We start from the raw sequence: 11,846 nt of genomic DNA, 5'->3' as shown, positions 1-11,846 counted from the left end.
GACCTGGTGAGTCGCCGCTTTGGCCATAGTGCAGTGACGTAGCTGCTCCAAGCTCACATCCATATTCTCTAGATCCTCAGCTTGTCGGAAGCAGACATGCAAGAGGCTGGTCTTGATTTGGGGGGCAAGGTTCGGATACGGAAGGCTCATCAGCAGCACAGGCAAACGGACTCTTCAAGCCACCAACCGATTATCGCCCCACCAATCCGGGTGTTGGATTTTCAAGAGTATACACCGGCGACTCCTAATGAAGAATGGCGATGTCAGAAGGACTTTCAGACCCACGATGTGTTCATCAGGTCGGTGATGCGGTCGTGCTTGTCATCACAAACCGCCCCCCCCCCAAACTCACACTCCAGACATGTTGACCCGTCCATCCAGCTATCGAGTCAGTAGCGAGGCTGACAAAGCCACCGCCCTCCATGGCGCTCTGGCAGCCAACAGTCGGAGTGAGGTGGTGATTCATCCCTATCTCGACAGCCTCTGTCTCTGTGACGGCAATGACTGGGAGAAAGGCTTCATCAACGGGCTGTATCGGTCGAGTGTGATAGTGTTGCTACTCTCCGAGGAGGGCTTGAAGCGCACCCTCGAGGCCCATAACAAGCCAGACAACCAGTTACTCGAGGTAGTAAATCTAGCAATCGTCGCCGAAGGCTCGTGGATATGGTTAAACGCAAGACGAACTCACCTTCTCTCGTGTACATCTCAGATCCAGCACGCTCTCAAGCGTATCAAGGATGGAGACATCGCCGGCCAACCGGTCATCGTACAGCCGATCTTCATGTGGTCGTCAGTGACCACGAGCGACGGGAGAAAAGCGTTGATCAAGTATTTTCCGCCTGTGAGCGACTTTCCGAAATACATCCCAATCCATAGGCAGAGCCCATTGTTTGACGGACGCCCAATGACGATCGAACAGACAATCCAGGAGCTGATGAAACTCCAGGCTCTCGACGCCTCCGATACCAAGGCCCTCAAGAGGTGAGCATGGCTCGTCAGAGAGATCAGAGTGGCACGAATCGTAGCTCGAATTCCGGAGCCTGTTGATGTACCCAAAGTGAATCTTGGCCATACTGACCTGACCTGTCCGCTCCAGGCTCGTCCCCAGTATCCGAAACCTGATCACCAAGACCAAGACTGCTGCAGATCAAGGAGCAACATACCACAAGGATAGTCCCATCCAATTCACCAAAGAACAAGACTCGCTCCTGCGATCCCTCCTCGATCCTGTCGACTCCACTACGGACAGACGTGCACTCGAGGATCTGTATGTCGAGGGTACCCGTCATTGGCTGTTCAACCAGACCACCGACTGGGTCAACCAGGACACCGCCGACACTGTCCTGTGGGTCAATGCCGTTGCTGGAGTGGGCAAGTCTGTTGCTGCCGCCCAGATCGCCAACATCCTCACAGCCACCAACCAGCTGGTGTCGGCGCTGTTCCTCAAGTACAACGACATCCGCAAGAGCGATCCACGAGTGGTGCTGAATACCATCGCATATGGACTGTGCAAGTGGTACTCACCGATCGGCCGCAAGTTGCTCGAGGCTGGCCACACCAAGGACGACCTCGACAAGATGAGCATCCCCGAACTGTTCAAGGCCGTGATTGCCGATCCACTCGAAGCCATCGGCGACTACAGACCCAAGGGATCGGTGATGATCCTGGTGGATGCACTCGACGAGTGCTCTCCACGCGACCAGTTGCTCAGTCTGCTTGCCGTGCGGTTTGTCGAACTGAACAAGACCCGTCCGTGGCTCAAGCTGCTGCTGACATCCCGACCCGAGGACGACATCAAGGCAGCATTCGATGGAGTCCCGACCAAGACGATCGAGCCCTCGAGCGAGGAGAACATCCGTGACCTCGAGGTGTTCATCCTCCACCGACTGCGAGTGTATGACACTCTCAGTGACTCGGACCGCACCGAAGCAGTCGCCATCCTGCTGGACCAGTCCAAGACATTCGTGTGGATCAACTTGATCCTCAACACCGTCGATTCAGCATCCAAGGACGGCCCGGTGACACTCGCCACGATCAAGGACATCAACGACAGCGCCGCCGATGTCGGTCAGCTGTACCACAAGACATTCGCCAAGATCCACCCGCAGTCGAACCACCCGGCCGAGTTGGTCATGGTGGTGTCGGCGATCGCCACGGCCCAGTCGATCCTGACCCCGCAGATCATCGCCGATGTGTTTGGACTCGAGATCGGCGTCGTTTGCGAGTGTCTCAAGAGCCTCAGTCTGGTCCTCGATCCTGGTGCCAATGGACTGGATCCCCGAGACAGCCAGTCCACCAACACCGAGGTCAAGTTCAACCACAAGTCGGTGGCGGACTATCTCCTCGGCGACGCATCGACTGGCCATCCGTGGCATGTGTCGGACTCGTTCCACACGGTGTTTGCCAAGGGATGTCTCGGAGTGATCCTCTCGCACGAGCCAGTGATCAACATCTGCGATATCTACGACTTTCACGACAATATCGCCGACCTCGAGGACAGAGTCGCAGCCAAGATCACACCGTCGCTGCGATACAGCGTCGCCCACTGGATCACACACTTTGTGTGGTGTGTGGGTGGAGTGGCCGAGTCGAGTCCGGTGTGGCAGTCGCTCGAGATGGTCGATGTGGCAGCGGTGCTCACTCGGTTCGTCAAGACGCATGTGCTCTTCTGGCTCGAGTGTGGGTCGCTCACACATGTGGTCGAGCCGATCATTGAGCAACTGGCTGTGCTGCGAGGAGTGACCAACATGGCACCCAGCACCATCTTCGACGACACCACGAAGGAACTGGTCAAGGACACGTATCGATTCATCCGCGAGTTTGCCGATCCGATCATCAAGAGTGCACCACAGGTGTACAACTCGGGGTATGCATTCACACCGAAGGAGACGGCGATCTACAAGACATATGCCGACCAACTCGAGGACAAGATCCCGTTCCTGGTCACGGCCGGCCCAGCACCCACCTGGGATCCGTGTGTGATGACACTCACTGGACACACCTACGCAGTTAACTCTGTGGCGACTTCGCTTGATGGCAAGTGCATTATCTCTGGCTCAAACGACTCAACTCTAAGGGTATGGGATGCCGCTACGGGCCAAGCGAAGCATACCCTTGAGGGACACACAGGATCAGTCAAGTCCGTGGCTATATCGCCTGACGGACGATGGATCACCTCTGGTTCTCGCGATAATTCTATCAAGGTCTGGGATGCCACCACGGGTCAGTTGAAGTTCACCCTTGAAGGACACGCAGGTAGTGTGAACTCCGTTGCTATCTCACCCGACGGCAAGCGGATTGCCTCTGCTTCCAGCGATAAGACCATCAAGGTGTGGGATGCCGCCTCGGGCCAGCTGAAGCACACCCTCGAAGGACACATATGGAATGTGTCCTCCGTGGCGGTAGCACCCAATGGGGAGTGGATCGTCTCGGGCTCGCACGATAGCACCATCAAGGTTTGGGATGCCACCACGGGTCAAGTGCAACACACCCTCGAGGGGCACAAAGGAACAGTCAACTCCGTGGCAATCTCGCCCGATGGCCAGTGGATTGTCTCCGGCTCCAGTGATCATACCGCCAAGGTGTGGGATGCAACCACTGGCCAGGCGAGGCATACCCTCGAGGGCCACAGAGACGCTGTGTGGTCGGTGGTGGCCTCGCCGGATCACAAGTGGATTGCTTCTGGCTGCACTGACGGCAGTATCAACATATGGGATGTTGCTACCTGGCAACTGAAGTACACTCTCGAGGGACAGATCGCCAGTGTTTACAGCTTGTCGATCTCACCAGACAGCAGGTGGATTGTCTCAGGATTCCGGGACGAGATCATCAAGGTGTGGGAAATAGCCGCGGGCAAGGCTTCCCAGTCACTCGAAAGACACACCGGTGACGTGCTCTCAGTCGCCACTGCACTGGAAGGCAGATGGATTGCCTCTGCCTCTCGGGATGAGACCATCAAGATATGGGACGCCATTACGGGTAGGATGAAGCAAACCCTGGTCGGTCACACCCACGATATCCTCTCGGTTTCCATTTCGCCTGATGATGCGACGATTCTGTCTCGTGATCTGGGCGGCGATGAAATCGTCTGGGTCCGTCGGGGTCATGAGTTTGTTCGATCTCGCCAAAGCTCCAGTGGCTTCATTGCGGCTTCCACTCCGTCAACACCATCCGAGTGGGTCGAAGTGGGCTCCGCATCACAATGGTTTCGTCATGGCATTCACAACCTCAAAGTTCCACATGCTCTCCACGGCGATCGGAAACATCAGCGACCAACTTTTTCGGGCGGCATGATTATCGTCAAGCTCTTCCCCGCCATCATCCTCGTAAGTTGGATTCTGTCGTGCCTCTACTGTGACTCCCCGACCTATACTGACTCTGCTCCTTCCCAAGCCAATCTATCTCGAAACCCCAGAGGTCCGGCAGGAAATGAGGATCTATTTTGATGACCGCGCGGCACATCGGGCAGCCAGGGCCGAGGCCCAGCAGTCGCCGTTAGGCATGCTCCAGGGGCTGCTCAGGTGGCTCCGGTGAGCTGGACATGGCCAGTCGCTGCACCGCCTGCCGGTCCCCCGGTTGGGCCATGCCAGATCCCAAGATCAGGCGCCATGTTCATGAACACGATCACGCCATCCACTCCAGGTGTGCACATGCATGCGCCGCTGGTCCCACCGACACCCCGCGTCGATTGGTCCAGTTCGCCAGCAAGCAGGCCCGGCGCCATTGGGCAGCCGCAGGCAAGGAGGCCCCAAATGCGGAAGGCCATGACCCAGCACCCGAGCCGGCGATTGGTGGCGTGGTGCAGGTGACACACGATGAGTCGAGCCCAGACAGACTGCGCACCGACACAAGCCACATCGACTGCGCATCCGTGCAGCGTGCGTGGTTTCTCCGCAGCGGCTGTTGATGCTGTTGCTGTTGTTGATGCTGTTGCTGCTGTTGCTGCTGTGTGGAGGCAGTGCCGCAGGAATTCCATGTGTGCGTGTGTGCAGGCGCTCTCCCCGCCACATCTCGCCGCGCTCTCGCCGCGCTCTCGGCGGCCCTCGGCTGCCCTCGCCCGCTCTCGCTGCCCACGCGCCACACGCCCCCCGTGGATTGCGTGGCCGACTCGGTCGTCTTTGGCATTCGCTGGCCAGAGTCCCAAGTCTGCAAATCGCTCAAAGTGCCCTCCTGACCTTGCGCATCGCTCCTGTCTTGGCTCAGTGCATTCTCTTCCTCTCATCTGGCTTGGGTCTTCCATCCTTTGGTCTTGCTTTGGTCTTGCTTTGATCTCACTTTGGCCTTTCCTCGATCCTCCTTCGATCTTCGATCCTCCTCCGATCCTCCTTCGATCCTTCTCACTTACTCGCTCGCTCGTCTGCTGCCGATCGGCCCCGATCCTTATCCAGCCTCGCCCTGCCCTTCCCTTGCGTCCTCTGATCGCTCTCTCGTCCTTTCGCTGCTTTCAGGCCAAGGACATCCACTTCCAGCTTTCAGCTTTGGCTTTCGCTTTTTGCTCTCTCTGCATTCCGCAGCAACACCAATCCCCGTTCTTATCGCAGTCCCACCATGTCTTCCGGCCTTCCGTCCACCCCGTCGACTCCCCTCACACTTGGCTCGCTGCCTCTCTCGCTTCCGGCTTCGCCTCCGTTGTCGTCGCCTGGCTTGGATCCTGCTCGGCCTTCTTCCTGCCCGCCTGCTCTGCCTTCGACCACCTTGCCCCTCCTTTCGATGCTCCTCCCGCTGGTACCGCCTCTGTCGCCTCCCACTACTGCCGTCGCTTCGCCTGCCTCGCCCTTGGCATTGTCGCCCACTGCATCGGCCCTCTCGGTCCCGCTCCTTTCGCTGCTGGCCCAGCAGCCCAAGCTGCCAGTATCATCTCCCGTCTCTCCCCAGCCTTCGCCCCCCGCAGCCCCGGCCTCGGCTCCTGCAGCTTCGGTCGAGTCCCTCTTCAAGGCCCAATTCGACGCCTTCCTCCGTCTGGCTGCCGCTTCAGCGCTCTCCAAGCCCCCCGCCGATCCCAGCAAGCCCCAAAAGCCCCCGTCCGCCGTTCCGCTGACCTTCCCGGCCCTGACCCATCCCTCGCTGCTGCTGGCTGCAACAGCCGCCGTGGCTGCCTTGCCGCGTCGATCCCCTGCCCCTGGTGCAGGCCCCGCCGTCGAAATGGCGGCTCCCCTGATCAATGGCTCGCCCGTTCTCCTGAATCCCGCCCTCATGGCGACCAGCTTCCCGCTCTTCTCCACAGCAAATCTTCCTCTGTCGTCCTCACCCTACTCAACCGATGCCCGCAAGCGCCGCAACTCCCGCGAGGGCAAGCTTTTCAGCTGCGATGTCGCCGGCTGCGACAAGCAGTTCACCCAGCTCGCCCACCTCAAGATCCACAAGGTTTGCATCGCTGAGATCCGATGTGATCTGTGTTTGCGGCCCACAGGGCCCTGCGGATCTGGCTCGTATGGTCGATCTGCCTTGCTGATCAATTCTTCCCTCTCCACAACAGCGCAAGCATAGCGGCGAGCGCCCATACGTAAGTCTCCTGATGATTCCGTCGGCGTATCCTCGGCCCTGCATGATTGGGTCTCCCCCTGCTTCCTGTTCGCTCTGGGAGCACCTCGGTTCCACAATATGTGAGACTCAATCGACCTCGTCCCCTCTCTCCTTCCTCCAGTTGTGCTCGTTCCCCGACTGCGGAAAGTCCTTCACACAGCTGGGTAATCTGAAGACCCACGAGCGTATTCACTCGGGCGAGAAGCCTTTCAAGGTGAGGCCCTGCCCTCGGTGGAGAGTCTGCAGATGGCCGTCCTGTGCGCCGCATCAGGGCGGTTGAAATGCTTTGCTTGAATCAGCTGAGCGGAAAGTCAATGGCCAGAGGCCCGGGAAAGGAGTGTGCGAGCAAGCGAGGCCGCTGCGGCCTCGTCTTCCGCCTCTCGTCACCCTGCCTCTGCGCCTTGGACTTGAAGTGATGAAGGCTCATCCAATCTCTGCTTTTCCGCCATGCCCTTGGGCCTCCTGTCGACGCTGCATCGCTGTTGGGTTGGGGCTTCTCCACCGTTCCCTGCCGCTGCGTCTGGCCTCTGCCGTGTTTGTGCTGCGCTGTGCTGTGCTGTATCGCATACGCCGTTGGTGCGGGCCGATCAGTGCTCCTTCCCTGGGTGCGGCAAGACGTTTAGCCAGATGGGCAACATGAAGACCCACCAGGTGCTGCACATGGGCGCCAAGCCATACACCTGCCGCTTCAGCGGCTGTGCCAAGTCGTTCAGCCAAATGGGCAATCTGAAGGTGGGTTTGTCTGCAACGGGCCTCTCCTCGTGGCGATTTGTGGCTGCTGCCGCCCCCAATGGCTTCTAACGATGTGTGTCTTGAATCCGGCGTGGTGCGTCCGTCTTTCCGTCGCTCGCGATTGCACATTCATCCAGGCTCATGAGCAAAAGGTGCACATCGAGGCAAACGCCATCGAGCGCCAATCCGAGAACAACTGCCAGTTTGACTGCGAGCGCGATGCCGACTGCGGCGCTCCCAAGGCCAAAAAGCGACGGACAGCCAAGGCGGCCCGCGCCGTGTTCAAGGATCTCGACGATGCCAGCAGTGTCGACGAAGAAGACGACGGCGCCGAGACTGGCCAGAAGCGCTCGCGCGGTCGGCAGACCTCGAGCCCAAACGTCTGCAAGAAGGAGATACTGCTGCTGCAGAAGATGAAAGCCGTCCTGGAGCGGTGACAAGCAAAGCCACAGCGAGAGCAAAGGAAAGAAGCCAAAAAGCAGTGTCCGGCGTAACCGGTCCAGCAGACCAATCGACTGTAGCCGCCCCAAGGATAGTTCCAATCCCTGTCTGGAACGCCTGCCACAGTCGCCGACTAATTATGGCGGTGCTTTGAACTTCCACCGCCCGCCCCTCTCCCCACGCTCGATCATCACTTCTGCCTCACCTTTCATGCACGTTTTTCTGCTGCTTCTCTGGGCCGATCCCTTCCCCCCCTCCATCATCAAGTTTTGCCTTGCTTGCTCGCAGCTCTGCTTGTACACTCGCTGTTTCGGTGCTGGTGGTGTTCCCGTCACATTCTTGCGAGGCTGCACTGCCGGCATATTTGTTTCGTGGATTCTCTTCTTTTGTACAGTTGCTTCTTCCCACTTTTGCCAGACTTTCTTTCCTCTTTTTGGAGTCTCTTTTGGTTTCTTTCTCTCCGTGCGGAGATGTGAGGGTACGTTCGGGCTGTCGAGGGAACGATGATATTTATGGGGCCCAGGGCCACCACCTGTCCATGTGTAGCATCTATAAGCGCAAACCACCTGTAATGTAATAGAACGTTACCACATCCCATCCTTGCAATACCCGCTTCGCGTCCCCTGCTGTTCCAAACAGCAACATCACCAAGCAGCCGACCATCGTGCACAGACAGCGGAGAGCAAACCTGGCAGGAGGAGAGGCAGGGATGCATCCCTTTGGTCACTATCCTGCGGTGTGGGGGCGGGCTCCACAGAAGGAAAATAGACAATCGAGGAGTTGAACCTCGCAGAGTCCAGGTAGATTTCTCTTGCACTTGACGGGGCTTGGAGACAGCTGGCTTTGTGGAGGAGGGCGTGCTTGCCAGAGCATCTCGCCGAGTACGGGCCGCACTTGGTGGGAAGCCTGTCGGTGGCTGATGGGAGAGGCGGGAGAACGACAATGGCAGGTGAACAACAGAGGATACCCGCAGCGGCATGGATAGGCCAGCATCGAGGCAAGCCGGGATGTCCTGGCAAGTGCCCGAGCCCGACCGGTCTATATAGGGGTTTCGCGTCGCACGAAAGAAAAACTGGCGTGGCTTGGGGGGCCTGTCACGTCGAACCCACATGATGCCGCAGATGCGATTGGCGCCAGCAACAAGGCTGTGCGACGCTCGCGCCACACTGCGCACGGGCGGCGGTTGCACATGTGTTGCACCACGCACAGCCGCAGTGGCACAGGCGCACCAGCGCCACATACCTGCCGAGTCCCGACCGCCTGGGAACGGCGCCCTGACGCGGTCGACCCTTGCCCCGGTGCACCCAGGGCTGCTGGATGATGCGGTGCTGACACCCTCCCCATCTGTGCCCTGGGACGCAGTGCGGGGCATGCACGGCCATGCACGGGCGCTCTTGCCCATGGACAGGAAGTCGCCCGCGTCGGGGGCATCCTCGAGTTTACGCTGGAGCTCATGGTGGCCCAACTCGACACCACCAGCGACGACTAATTCACCCAGATCGCCCAAGCCTGTCTCGACATCAACAATAGCGGCGTGCCTATCATCTTGCGCTTTGCACACGAGATGAATGGTGAGAGACAGAGACAGAGATAGTGTGTGTGTGAAGAAGCCATCTTCATCGGTGGAGCGTTGGCTCAGACGAGAGGAGACGAGGTGGAACAGCAGAAGCCAAGCTCGAGCCAGGGTTGGGTTGGCCGGCCTCGTATCCTTGGTCGACACATGGGCATCGCTGTCTGAGTTGTGCCGGAGAGAGGGCGTCGTGCTGCACACATCCCTTCCTTGCGTTTGCAGCGCTCCTCTTGTTCTGACAGCCCATTGTCTGCATCGAACTACAGGGACTGGACCGTTTACGGCAACCGGCCCTCGAGCTACATTGCCGGGTTCCGAAAACTGTCAGGTATCATGCGACAGTACACAAACCCTCATAATCAGCCATGATGTGGGCTCCCAACGTCGGGGTCGGCTATCCGTGGTCCACTCCCGGGGCGGCCTCCCCAACACCAAAGTCGCCTGTCGACAACTTGGTTGACTTTTCGCTCCTGGACACCAACCGCGACGGCACCATCAATGCTCTTGACGACCCATACAGCCCCTTCTTTCCGGGCCGCGAGTACGTGGACTGGGTCGGCGTCTCGCTCTACTACTACAACTACGACACTTCCGAAAACACCATCCCTGCATCAACCTACCTCCAAGACTGGATCGTCGGACAGGGTCCTACCGTCAGCGCCGCCATCAACACTAAACGCTACGACGCCGAGTCGCGCAACTTTTTACCAGCATTTTGCACAGCAGTACAATCTGCCCATGGCCCTGCCCAGGTCTGGAGCTGCCACGCTCGTCGGCATCACCGCGGGGGGCGACCGAGGCTCAAGTCAGGCAGTCCTTCTGGCGCCAGTCACTGGGGAGCATCAACCAATTTCCGCTGCTCCAGATGGTCATCAACTTTGAAGAGAGCAAGACCGATAGCGGGTCCATCGCCAAGGACTGGACGATTGCCAACCACACTCTGGTGCGCGAGGCACTGTTTGCAGACCTGCGGCTGCCTCAGTTCGGAGGGGCGCTGGTGTGGCCCGACCAAGTGAACCACTCTGACTGCTCGGGACGCATCGTTCTCAACTAGAGGGGAACTATATGCCTGACTGCGACGGCGAAGTATTCCCTCTCTCACTCATGCTGCGGTGGCAACTTGAATACGATCGTCGGAGCTTTCGAAGCGACCACATGCTGCCATGACACACGTTGATCTGGATTGGATGTTCGCGGCGGCTGCACACTATCGTCGAGACGCATGGTTGTCATCTGCGTGCGAGTGCAGGCATGCCTCGACCAACGGGGGAAATCCTCGCATGGACCCCTCATTCCCCCACCCTCGCAAGGCATCGACTGGCTCAGCACCCAAATGGCGCTGGGGTGGTGGGGGGACTCGTCCTGCTGTGCACTCCTGGGCCAATCAGGGTATCCACCGCCGCCTGGCCAAGGAAAGACATCCGACGCCTGTCCTGCGGCGGCGACTGCTGGCGGAAACCGCATGGACGCCCGACAGTAGCAAGCAGCAGCCCAGGGCGCATCCGCCTGCCGGCCGCCGAGCGAGCAAAGCGACCGACTGACCAGGCTTGTTTTTGGGGAAGGCTTGTGCTCGGGTGATGGATCGCCCGATTTGATATCGTGGCCACATGCGGAGCCGGCCTTGTCGGCCGCACGGTCAATGTGCTCGCTCGATGGCTGGCCTTTTCTTTTCCTGCAGCTCGAAAGGCAGCAAAGGAAGGCGCACCAGAGCCGCGGCTGCCCTGTGCCCGTCTGCACCGCGTGACTTCCCCGGCGATCGCAAAACACCTGGCGATCGATGGCGTTTGGAGAGAGGAGCTGGCAGAGGAGGAGGAGAGGCAGGGAGGGAAGGGCCAGGTGAGCAAAATCGCAAGCCCGCCAGCGACGGCGTCTCGACAAGCACGTTGCTGGCCTGTTGAGCCGTGGCTGGAGGGTCTGTGCACTCGCTGCTGCTTCATGCTCACCTGCATGTCTGCCGCCACGAGTGTCGCTATTGAACCTGCCACCCGCTGCCGCATCTCGCTGCATGCTTGCCCATGGGGCCACAAGGATGCTTTGTCGGTACCTTCCCCCTCCCTCAGCCCTCAGCGAGCGCCTGGCGGCTCCACTTGCTGCGAGCCAGCAGGCCAGCGCCGGCGTGGGAAACGCTCGAGGGACAGGCGTCAGTGTCAATGGAAGCAGTTGCCTGGACAGTGTCGACTTCTGCATCGGCCTCTGGATTGACATCCGCATCTTGAGCAACATCGGCCTCGAGCCAGCCGGTCCTGGTCGCGAGTGCCTGGCACAGCGTGCTCCCAGCTCGACAGAGCGCGGATATGCAGGCTCGGCCCATTTCTGATCTGCCCAGTCCTTGTCGACACGGCCCATTCGTCTCCCGAAGCTCACCGCTGCTGGCAGGATCCCTTCGGCTTGCTCCTCCGTGGTCGCTCGAGCGGGCACGGCCCTGATCCTGCTGTGTGGTCTGCCCGAGCCTGTGTCGCCTTCGGGGCAGGTCGGCCCGTCGCATGGGCCATTCCATGGCATTCATGGCATCCATGGTGGCCACGCACCTTTTCGCAGAGTGGTGCACGCAGCACCACCGGGCATCGCCAGGCCGCTTACC

At 59.4% G+C, this 11,846-nt stretch overlaps 2 protein-coding genes across 2 annotated transcripts; both read left to right on the top strand.

Annotated features, from left to right (window-relative positions):
• Window positions 1-5,408: 5,408 nt before the first annotated feature.
• On the top strand, window positions 5,409-7,798 carry BJ171DRAFT_149804 (uncharacterized protein). Its single transcript, XM_053105772.1, has 5 exons — window positions 5,409-6,363; window positions 6,476-6,502; window positions 6,644-6,736; window positions 7,114-7,254; window positions 7,392-7,798. Exons 1-5 carry the CDS (start codon window positions 5,548-5,550, stop codon window positions 7,689-7,691), a joined length of 1,377 nt encoding a protein of 458 aa, XP_052965397.1. The 5' UTR covers window positions 5,409-5,547; the 3' UTR covers window positions 7,692-7,798.
• A 1,832-nt stretch (window positions 7,799-9,630) lies between these two features.
• On the top strand, window positions 9,631-11,582 carry BJ171DRAFT_569028 (uncharacterized protein; the record flags this gene model as incomplete). Its single annotated transcript, XM_053113551.1, has 5 exons — window positions 9,631-9,910; window positions 10,018-10,262; window positions 10,654-10,741; window positions 10,944-11,177; window positions 11,326-11,582. The coding sequence occupies 5 exons, from the start codon at window positions 9,631-9,633 to the stop codon at window positions 11,580-11,582; spliced, it is 1,104 nt and encodes a 367-aa protein (XP_052965396.1).
• Window positions 11,583-11,846: the final 264 nt, after the last annotated feature.

This window comes from Polychytrium aggregatum (genome assembly GCF_025602895.1).
Source record: "Polychytrium aggregatum strain JEL109 chromosome Unknown BJ171scaffold_25, whole genome shotgun sequence".
NCBI classification, from domain to species: Eukaryota; Fungi; Chytridiomycota; class Chytridiomycetes; order Polychytriales; genus Polychytrium; species Polychytrium aggregatum.
The sequence above is the reverse complement of the archived record's forward strand: the minus strand, read 5'-3'. Positions and strand labels throughout refer to the sequence as shown.